This window comes from Nerophis ophidion, linkage group LG16, assembly GCF_033978795.1.
Source record: "Nerophis ophidion isolate RoL-2023_Sa linkage group LG16, RoL_Noph_v1.0, whole genome shotgun sequence".
Taxonomy (NCBI): Eukaryota; Metazoa; Chordata; class Actinopteri; order Syngnathiformes; family Syngnathidae; genus Nerophis; species Nerophis ophidion.
In genome coordinates, this window is record NC_084626.1 from 696,971 (window position 1) to 708,773 (window position 11,803).

Genomic DNA, 11,803 nt, shown 5'->3' on the forward strand with positions numbered 1-11,803 from the left:
TATATATAATGTATGTATGTATACATACATATATTACATATATATATATATATATAATAATGGATTAGATTTATATCGCGCTTTTCTATTGTTATATACTCAAAGCGCTCACAGAGAAGTGGGAAGCCATCATTCATTCACACCTGGTGGTGGTAAGCTACATCTGTAGCCACAGCTGCCCTGGGGTAGACTGACGGAAGTGTGGCTGCCAGTTTGCACCTACGGCCCCTCCAACCACCACCAATCATTCATTCATCATTCATTCACCAGTGTGAGTGGCACCGGGGGCAAAGGGTGAAGTGTCCTGCCCAAGGACACAACGGCAGCGACTTTGATGTCAATAGGTGGGAAGCGAACCTGCAACCCTCGGGTTTCTGGCCATGACGCCCCAATATATATATATATATATATATATATATATATATATATACACACACACACACATACATATATATGTATATATATATATACGTATGAAACATAATCCTCGTAAATTGTTTTGAAAAATGCAAAGTAAGGCTCAGTGTCCAGTGTGGTCGAAAGTGCAACATAAGCATTGAGTTCCTCTGTAACAGAAAATAACTTTTAATATGGTTCGACTAAGACCCAAAGTATGCAATATACAATTTCAGGTAAGCAGTGATGAATGAGCATCAGTGTTTAAAATGCCGGGATTAGCAGAGCTTCATAAAGCATATTTCCTGCTGTGTGTGTGTGTGTGTGTGTTCCTTAGTCCAACAGTAGAACATCCGACAGAATCCTAAATCCACCCGAGGCTGCCACCACGCATCTCCGTCCTCTATGGAGCTTGTGTGTCGCTGGCCAAGTGAATGAACCTTGTTCTGGATGGCCAGGAATGTGCATTAACTTTGTCCTGTGTGAGAGTCAAATTCAGTCCTCTGGTTCCCGCCCACAGCAACATCCAATCTGGCAGATAAGGTACCGTTTCCCAGCCTTGCCACGGGCTTGGAACAGAAACCAAGCAGCCAACTCTCACAATTGTTATTTTCTGCATGAAGCAACCAAGAAGGAGCTCTTACTGTAATCCCTTGACAGGAGCCCTATAATCCGCAAATTACTGACGATGAACATAGACATTTTTGAGAATGATTTAATGTTCAGGATTATTCCATGATTATAAAGACAACTATAATGTGATCATTAATCTGACAATGACATGATCATCATTTAAAAAGCAAGCCCCATGACGCCAGGAGCCATCGTGCATGGACACAGAGCTTCATCACCAACTTGTCGGAAATAAAACACCCCCCGACTGAATCCAAAATGGGTCGGATTGTGACCTTTATATTATGGTCTTGACTCCAGAAAACCCCGAAGCCAAATTAGATGGAGCTACGGGTTACGTAGTGAGAAAAAGCTGAAATGTAACTAATAGTGAACAAAAATATTGATACAAACATGATGACACACCTCTGGAAGTACATTTCCAACCTGTGGGAAACCGTGGCATATTTTACATGACAACTAATAATTGTGGTTATATTTTGGCCATAAACAGTAAGTAAAATGTGCAAAAACTTGAGTTTACACACATTTTCTTCCAAACAGCTGTGACATGCGGGTTTATGTTTTAAGACCAACTCTGTCTTTCAAAACTCGAAACTTGGGGTTATTGTTGATCTTCTTGTTAAAAAGTGCAAGGACCTCCTCCTTTGTTTTGAAATTTCCGTCACCGGTGACTGTGAAGTAGGCAGCAAGAACCTGCAGAAGGGAATCCAGTCTTTCATTTCAGGCCAAATCACAGTTTTTTATGATGTGCTCACATTTGCTGCTTACCTTTTTCCTGAGTTTCTTCACTGGCAATTCCTGGTCGGGCGAAGTCTTCAATACCGCTTTGATGGTTTCTTTCCATTTGAAATTGCCTATAAAGGTGTTCAGAAACAGTGTTAGTTGGAGCAGATTACATTTTTAAAAACACTGTCCCCTAGCGGACTTAGATTTATAAGGACTTAACAAAAGTTTCTCTGAACGGCAGCATTTCATGTTGATCTAGAAATGAACATTCTTAATACATGCCACTTGAATAATCTCAAATGTCATTGTTTTGTTTTATCAAAATACAGTTACAATGCAGCATTTAACTCCGCTGCTATAAGAAAACCTGTTGAACTGCCAAAACCATCTATAAAGAGAAATGTACTTTTGGAATTTTGCCTACAGTTTACAATCCTAATGAGAGACAAGAACACACATTTATTTTGGGGTATTTTAAACATGATTAAAAAAACTTGCACAATGCAGCAAATCAGTCCCAGTTGTGGCCTTCAAAGCCCACTAAAAGCACTTCAAAACCCTCCATCAATGTTTTATATACACACTGCAAGTATGCATATATTTATATATATAATGTAGTCACACACTGCAAGTATGCATATATTTATATATAATGTAGTAACACACTGCAAGTATACATATATTTATATATAATGTAGTCACACACTGCAAGTATACCTATATTTATATATAATGTAGTCACACACTGCAAGTATACATATATTTATATATAATGTAGTCACACACTGCAAGTATACCTATATTTATATATAATGTAGTCACACACTGCAAGTATGCATATATTTATATATATAATGTAGTCACACACTGCAAGTATGCATATATTTATATATAATGTAGTAACACACTGCAAGTATACATATATTTATATATAATGTAGTCACACACTGCAAGTATACCTATATTTATATATAATGTAGTCACACACTGCAAGTATACATATATTTATATATAATGTAGTCACACACTGCAAGTATACATATATTTATATATAATGTAGTCACACACTGTAAGTATGTACATATATTTATATATAATGTAGTCACACACTGCAAGTATACATATATTTATATATAATGTAGTCACACACTGCAAGTATACATATATTTATATATAATGTAGTAACACACTGCAAGTATACATATATTTATATATAATGTAGTCACACACTGTAAGTATACATATATTTATATATAATGTAGTAACACACTGCAAGTATACATATATTTATATATAATGTAGTAACACACTGCAAGTATACATATATTTATATATAATGTAGTCACACACTGTAAGTATACATATATTTATATATAATGTAGTCACACACTGCAAGTATACATATATTTATATATAATGTAGTAACACACTGCAAGTATACATATATTTATATATAATGTAGTCACACACTGTAAGTATACATATATTTATATATAATGTAGTCACACACTGCAAGTATACATATATTTATATATAATGTAGTAACACACTGCAAGTATACATATATTTATATATAATGTAGTCACACACTGCAAGTATACATATATTTATATATAATGTAGTCACACACTGTAAGTATGTACATATATTTATATATCATGTAGTCACACACTGCAAGTATACATATATTTATATATAATGTAGTCACACACTGCAAGTATACATATATTTATATATAATGTAGTAACACACTGCAAGTATACATATATTTATATATAATGTAGTAACACACTGTAAGTATGTACATATATTTATATATAATGTAGTCACACACTGCAAGTATACATATATTTATATATAATGTAGTCACACACTGCAAGTATACATATATTTATATATAATGTAGTCACACACTGCAAGTATACATATATTTATATATCATGTAGTCACACACTGCAAGTATACATATATTGATATATAATGTAGTCACAAACACATTCATAACAATATGCCATATGTTCAATATTTACCATATTTGGATCATTTTAATCAAAACCTGAACTTTTTTCTCGGTGCATTTACTTCCGTTTCTATAGCAACGCGCTTCCGACTTCCGGCTCCAAATATGTGTTCCGGACAAACGTGAGTTTGTTTTCTAATCATGCCAGACTTGGTAATAGACAACGAAGACAAATATTCTTGGGCAAATGAATATTCACAACCTTATCTTTTTGAATCCGAGTAAACAGAAGATGAACTGGTGGTTAAAGAAGCAAGCAGGAAAAGAAGGGTGAAACGTTGAGCTGACAGAAGCATAGAGCGTGAGGTCGGCGTGACTCGACACTGCAAATGTGACAATTTGAGCCCAGCTATGCCGAAGTTAATGGCATGCTTAGCCCAATCAACTAGAAACGTGCCCGCCCAGCCTGACCATGTCTATGGAGTGAGTCAAACTCGATATTAATCATGACACATGCAGCACAACTACACAGTCCAGCTAGCGGTGTACAAAGAAAAGATGAAAGAATACTTTACAGATACTGTAATATGGTTGTTCATCTATTTCACTCAGTCCAGATTGCTGTCCTATCACAATGTGTTGTCATTCAGCTGTTGACGCAGTTGCTTCCTTCCTTACCTCTTGCTGTTGCTAGCTTACGGCTAATGCCGTCGCAAAGCAAAGTGTTACCACGCTAGCACAACAGTTCCTCAGTAACAATGTCCTACAGCAAGGTTATTATACGGGTTGCGGAAGGTGCTTTTTAGATCCATTTTCTAAGTGCTTTAAAGGCATAATGGATTGCTCCCGTTAGCTGCATTGCTAGCCACATTAATGCTAGCCCATTATTACAAGTTTGAAAGCACAAAAACAAAAACATTTTGTCTATCAATTCCCAAAAAAGTGCAGTACCCCTTTAAGGATCCTGTCATCCTCAATTATTGTATATAACCTTGTTATTGCTGTATTTCTAATGATTCTTCCTATGTTTGGGTATAGGTTGTGACTTGCACTATGACTCAAGTTACATGACAAGGTGGGAACGTTGCAGGTGTGTAGAGCGAGGAGCAGCTGCCAAGAGCTACTGGAGCATTCTGGAAGTTGTATGATGACTGCTGACAGTCACATGATCAACAGTGCAGCTGCTTCTTAGTAACAATGCAGCACTGCATTCACTCACTAGACTTAAACATTCAATGGAACCAATGGATTTCTCCCAAGCAGTTTGCAGCGTTTGACACGTTACCTTTGGCAACCGATAGGTCCTCACTTTGTGCAGATAGGTCTTCTTTTTGGTCCGCTGGAAGAAATCACATTAAATACTTTATAAATACTTCCTTCATATTGAAACATACAGTGAATGTGATAGAGAACGTGCTGTTATTTGCAAGGCCCAACGTTTTCACACACCTTCTCCTCCTCGTTCAACTTTATTTCCATGACTATTTACATTGTACATTGTCACATCATAACTAGGAATGAACACATGTGGAGTTATGTACTTCACAAAAAAAGGTGAAATAACTGAAAACATGTTTTATTTTGGTTTCTTCAAAATAGCCACCCTTTGCTCTGATTACTGCTTTGCACACTCTTGGCATTCTCTCCATGAGCTTCAAGTGAAGTGACAACCACTTCAGGTGACTACCTCTTGAAGCTCATGGAGAGAATGCCAAGAGTGTGCAAAGCAGTAATCAGAGCAAAGGGTGGCTATTTTGAAGAAAGTAGAATATAAAACATGTTTTCAGTTATTTTTTGTTGACTCCACATGTGTTCATTCCTAGTTTTGGTGTGACAATCAACAATGTAACTAGTCATGGAAATAAAGTTGAATGAGGAGATGTGTCCACAAACTTTTGGCCTGTACTGTAGTATATGTAGACCTGTCATGTGATGCATTACTCACTTTTCACTTTCTTGCTGTACATTTGATCATTTTCGTCTTCATTTCCATCATCTTCACAAGCCCGTAGCCTCTTTCTGTTCTTTTTTTTCTTTTTGGTCACCAGCTCCTCCTCCTCGTCTTCAAGCGGCGCTTTCTTTTTTGAACCTTTCCCGTTTTCCTGTTGACGCAATTCTTTGCGCTCTTTGTTGGAAAGTTTCTGTTTTTTTGTGTTCAAGAGGCCATTCTGCTTGTCGTTAGCATCGCCGTTTACTCTAACTTGAGTCGTCGTCTCCGTTGGTTGCTCCTTCTTCTGAGGTACATCAGGGGCCTGTCGGGTTAGAATGAATGTTACAGTACATCAAGGCAAGCCATGAAATCCACGACATGTTAGATATTATATTAAAGTAATCATGGACCAGGACGCCGAAAACATGCAATGAAGTAATCAAAAGAGGAAAATGGGCTGGACATCACAGCGACAGGGGCGGACAATGTGAAGGTGATGTTCCCAGCACGCTTTGCTATCCAATGATTTTGCAAAAAAGAATGAATATGACTGCCGGATTAATTTTGAGGAGCATAAAAAACATGAAGATAAGATGTTAGTGGATGGTGTGCACTTCAAGTTGTGTAATTTAAGACAAAAGCAGAAGAGTTCTTCCTCAGTGAAACATTTACAGTTCCTTACATTGAGGATGTCCCACACTTCTTCGTGGAGTTTGGTGTTGGAAATCCTCAAGCTGTTTTTCATCCAGTTCTGGTAAAAAGTTTTAAGATGATTAAAACACAGAGGCAAACTTTGGAGGCATGTTCATCGATCACTCTACTAAAAGGGGAACTGCACTTTTTGAAACGTTACCTAGAATAATTCACAATCCTTATGAAAGACAAGAAAACATGCATTCTAACACCTAAATAAATGTCAAAAGAAGTCTGCTTATAATGCAGCCATGACATCATCTCGCCGATTCCCACCATAAAACCCAGTAGAACAACATCCAACAATATTCCAATGACATTTTGTGACCTGAATATTGAACAAGTTTTAGCAATATTGTTATTAACAGAGCTAACACTCAGGAACTATTTTTAGCAACGCAATGTCTTCCCTTGTGTTGCTACATTGACGTCGTGAGCTGCTTTTTCACCTCAGTTCATCATGGTTAACTCTAGATTATAAATAATGTCTCTCATTTAAATAGTAAAATGATCTAGACATAAACTGAGAAGTTGGTGCACCTTAACATCCAATTTAGACCTGAAAATGGCTGAACAGATCCGAAAAGGAGTTTGGTTCCACCCCCTTTTTTTTCTTTGCAACGATTACGAGTCCTTTATCTTAAATGAGAATATATCAACATCGTAAGAGTCGGCATCCCGATGGGAGCTCTCATGAAGTCTTCAGTGAGTAACCAGTGACGATGTTGAGGGGAAAAGCCAAAGTTGTGATGAGTTTGTAAAATTAATGTGCAAAAATGAGCAAAATACGTAAATATTAAACATTATGACTGTGTCTGGTATTACATGACATATATATACTTGCAGAGGGTACAGTACAGGCCAAAAGTTTGGACACACCTTCTTATTTCAATGCACTCTTTATTTTCACGACTATTTACATTGTACAAACCCCGTTTCCATATGAGTTGGGAAATTGTGTTAGACGTAAATATAAACAGAATACAATGATTTGCAAATCATTTTCAACCCATATTCAGTTGAATATGCTACAAAGACAACATATTTGATGTTCAAACTCATAAACTTTATTTTCTTTTGCAAATAATAATTAACATAGAATTTCATGGCTGCAACACGTGACAAAGTAGTTGGGAAAGGGCATGTTCACCACTATGTTACATCACCTTTTCTTTTAACAACACTCAATAAACGTTTTGAGAACTGAGGAAGCTAATTGTTGAAGCTTTGAAAGTGGAATTCTTTCCCATTCTTGTTTTATGTAGAGCTTCAGTCCTTCAACAGTCCGGGGTCTCCGCTGTTGTATTTTACGCTTCATAATGCGCCACACATTTTCCATGGGAGACAGGTCTGGACTGCAGGCGGGCCAGGAAAGTACCCGCACTCTTTTTTTTTGCAAAGCCACGCTGTTGTAACACGTGCTGAATGTGGCTTGGCATTGTCTTGCTGAAATAAGCAGGGGCGTCCATGAAAAAGACGGCGCTTAGATGGCAGCATATGTTGCTCCAAAACCTGTATGTACCTTTCAGCATAAATGGTGCCTTCACAGATGTGCAAGTTACCCATGCCTTGGGCACTAATACACCCCCATACCATCATACATGTGTAAGTTACCCATGCCTTGGACACTAATACACCCCCATACCATCACACATGTGTAAGTTAGTCATGTCTTGTTCACTAATACACCCCCATACCATCACACATGTGTAAGTTAGTCATGTCTTGTTCACTAATACACCCCCATACCATCACACATGTGTAAGTTAGTCATGTCTTGTTCACTAATACACCCCCATACCATCACACATGTGTAAGTTAGTCATGTCTTGTTCACTAATACACCCCCATACCATCACACATGTGTAAGTTACCCATGTCTTGTTCACTAATACACCCCCATACCATCACACATGTGTAAGTTAGTCATGTCTTGTTCACTAATACACCCCAATACCATCACACATGTGTAAGTTACCCATGTCTTGTTCACTAATACACCCCCATACCATCACACATGTGTAAGTTACCCATGTCTTGTTCACTAATACACCCCCATACCATCACACATGTGTAAGTTACCCATGTCTTGTTCACTAATACACCCCCATACCATCACACATGTGTAAGTTACCCATGTCTTGTTCACTAATACACCCCCATACCATCACACATGTGTAAGTTAGTCATGTCTTGTTCACTAATACACCCCCATACCATCACACATGTGTAAGTTAGTCATGTCTTGTTCACTAATACACCCCCATACCATCACACATGTGTAAGTTAGTCATGTCTTGTTCACTAATACACCCCCATACCATCACACATGTGTAAGTTAGTCATGTTTTGTTCACTAATACACCCCCATACCATCACACATGTGTAAGTTAGTCATGTCTTGTTCACTAATACACCCCCATACCACCACACATGTGTAAGTTAGTCATGTCTTGTTCACTAATACACCCCCATACCATCACACATGTGTAAGTTAGTCATGTCTTGTTCACTAATACACCCCCATACCATCACACATGTGTAAGTTACCCATGTCTTGTTCACTAATACACCCCCATACCATCACACATGTGTAAGTTAGTCATGTCTTGTTCACTAATACACCCCCATACCATCACACATGTGTAAGTTAGTCATGTCTTGTTCACTAATACACCCCCATACCATCACACATGTGTAAGTTAGTCATGTCTTGTTCACTAATACACCCCCATACCATCACACATGTGTAAGTTACCCATGTCTTGGGCACTAATACACCCCCATACCATCACACATGTGTAAGTTACCCATGTCTTGTTCACTAATACACCCCCATACCATCACACATGTGTAAGTTAGTCATGTCTTGTTCACTAATACACCCCCATACCATCACACATGTGTAAGTTACCCATGTCTTGTTCACTAATACACCCCCATACCATCACACATGTGTAAGTTACCCATGTCTTGTTCACTAATACACCCCCATACCATCACACATGTGTAAGTTACCCATGCCTTGGGCACTAATGCACCCCCATACCATCACACATGCTGGCTTTTCAACTTTGCGTCGATAACAGTCTGGATGGTTCGCTTCCCCTTTGGTCTGGATGACACCATGTCGAATATTTCCAAATATAATTTGAAATGTGGACTCGTCAGACCACAGAACACCTTTCCACTTTGCATCAGTCCATCTTAGATGATCTCGGGGCCAGAGAAGCCGGCAGCGTTTCTGGATGTTGTTGATAAATGGCTTTCGCTTTACATAGTAGAGCTTTAACTTGCACTTACAGATGTAGCGACAAACTGTATTTAGTGACAGTGGTTTTCTGAAGTGTTCCTGAGCCCATGTGGTGATATCCTTTAGAGATTGATGTCCGTTTTTGATACAATGCTGTCTGAGAAACTGCCGTTCTGATTCTCTGAACCTTTTGATGATATTATGGAGCGTAGATGTTGAAATCCCTAAATTTCTTGCAATGTCACTTTGAGAAAGGTTGTTCTTAAACTGTTTGACTATTTGCTCACACAGTTGTGGACAAAGGGGTGTACCTCGCCCCATCCTTTCTTGTGAAAGACTGAAGCATTTTTGGGAAGCTGTTTTTATAGCCAATCATGGCACCCACCTGTTCCCAATTAGCCTGCACACCTGTGGGATGTTCCAAATAAGGGTTTGATGAGCATTCCTCAACTTTATCAGTATTTATTGCCACCTTTCCCAACTTCTTTGTCACGTATTGGTGGCATCAAATTCTTAAGTTAATGATTATTTGCACAAAAAAAAATGTCTGAGTTTGAACATCAAATATGTTGTCTTTGTAGCATATTCAACTGAATATGGCTTGAAAAGGATTTGCAAATCATTGTATTCTGTTTATATTTACATCTAACACAATTTCCCATCTCATATGGAAATGGGGTTTGTAGATTGTCACATCCAAAACTATGAACCCTGTGAAGTGAAAACCCTTTCAGGTTCATGGAGAGAATGCCAAGAGTGTGCAAAGCAGTAATCAGAGCAAAGGGTGGCTACTTTGAAGAAACCAAAATAAAACATGTTTTCAGTTATTTCACCTTTTTTTGTGAAGTACATAACTCCACATGTGTTCATTCCTAGTTTGGATGTGACAATGTAAATAGTCATGGAAATAAAGAAAAAGGCATTAAATGAAGAGAAGCTGTGTCCTAACCTTTGAAAGCCTGTACTGTACATAAAACTGGTGGAAGTCTTCGGAGGTTTTTTAAAAGACAACTTTTGCTTGCATTGAGTTAGGATGCACAAAAAGGAAAAGTGTGCGTGCTTTTCTTATATAAGGATAGTGAATTCCAAAAAATAGTGCAGTTCCCCTTTAAAACAAACAATGTAGTTATCTAGACTTCAAATTGATCAAAGCAGTACATACCTGAAACTTTGCCTTTTTTCTTGGGACATTGTCGTATGCGCTGACCTGCTTGAGTACTTCTTTCAGATTTGGCTTGACTCCAGGCTTATCAAGGGCTTCATTCACTTTCTTTGGTGATGGTAACGTCATATTAGATGCAAAATCAGAGAAGAGATCATATAGGTTGCTTACCTGCATCCACTGATGCTGCTTCACGTCCCCTTTCTTGGCTTTGGCTTCATAGCCTTTACCGCCATATTTTTCATCTTCACTGATGCATTTGAGGTGAGTTTTGTAGTCATCGCCCCTTCAAAACAGACACCAACACTACTTTTAAGCTGTACAAGTGCCTGCTTGTAGTAGTCAATCAAAGTCTGCTGATGAAGAACACAAAGACTTACCAGAAGTCTTTTCCACAGTCGATGCACGATAGGACCTGGCAACCACGGCACGCGGTCACGTGTTTTTCCACCTGGCCTTTTTTCAGGGATTCCCCACAGGCGTCACACGTGAAGAACACCATGCTGGACAGCAAGGCAGGCTGCAACAAAATATAGATTCAATCCTGCTTTTGCAAAGAATATACAAACAGTCAAATCCGGAAGCTGAAGAACTGGGAGAAGCTGATAATAGTTCATTGAACGTGCCAATAATAGGCTCTAAAACTACAACTTTAAGAGTGTCTTCCCCTGCATCGTTAAAGCTCTCATTGCATCTTTAAAGTCGTTTTAAGCTCCCATGCATCTTTAAAGCTCTCATTGCCTCTTTAAAGTCGTTTTAAGCTCCCATGCATCGTTAAAGCTCTCATTGCCTCTTTAAAGTCGTTTTAAGCTCCCATGCATCGTTAAAGCTCTCATTGCCTCTTTAAAGTCGTTTTAAGCTCCCATGCATCTTTAAAGCTCTCATTGCATCTTTAAAGTCTTTAAAGCTTAGATTGCATCTTTAAAGTAAAGCACATTTACCGTACCACGCCAGACCTATCCTGTCCTTCACCGGTAGTATTCCGTGTGTGCGCGCGTCTTCCAAAACATGTTCCGGCCCTCTACAGGAAGTGTACAAATATGTTAT

At 38.3% G+C, this 11,803-nt stretch overlaps 1 protein-coding gene across 7 annotated transcripts; it reads right to left on the reverse strand.

Annotated features, from left to right (window-relative positions):
- Positions 1-1,095: 1,095 nt before the first annotated feature.
- Positions 1,096-11,803, reverse strand: lyar (Ly1 antibody reactive homolog (mouse)). 7 transcript variants are annotated; one of them, XM_061922513.1, is made up of 9 exons: positions 11,698-11,803; positions 11,137-11,276; positions 10,928-11,042; positions 10,757-10,864; positions 6,331-6,399; positions 5,664-5,970; positions 5,004-5,057; positions 1,801-1,886; positions 1,096-1,725 (listed from the first exon to the last, which is right to left on the reverse strand). In XM_061922513.1, the coding sequence occupies exons 2-9, from the start codon at positions 11,256-11,258 to the stop codon at positions 1,588-1,590; spliced, it is 999 nt and encodes a 332-aa protein (XP_061778497.1). In that variant the 5' UTR covers positions 11,259-11,276; positions 11,698-11,803; the 3' UTR covers positions 1,096-1,587. The 7 variants fall into 7 exon arrangements, with proteins under 7 accessions (XP_061778497.1, XP_061778501.1, XP_061778502.1 ...); XM_061922517.1 differs by having other exon boundaries at positions 11,137-11,259; positions 11,703-11,793; XM_061922518.1 differs by having other exon boundaries at positions 11,137-11,259; positions 11,698-11,788.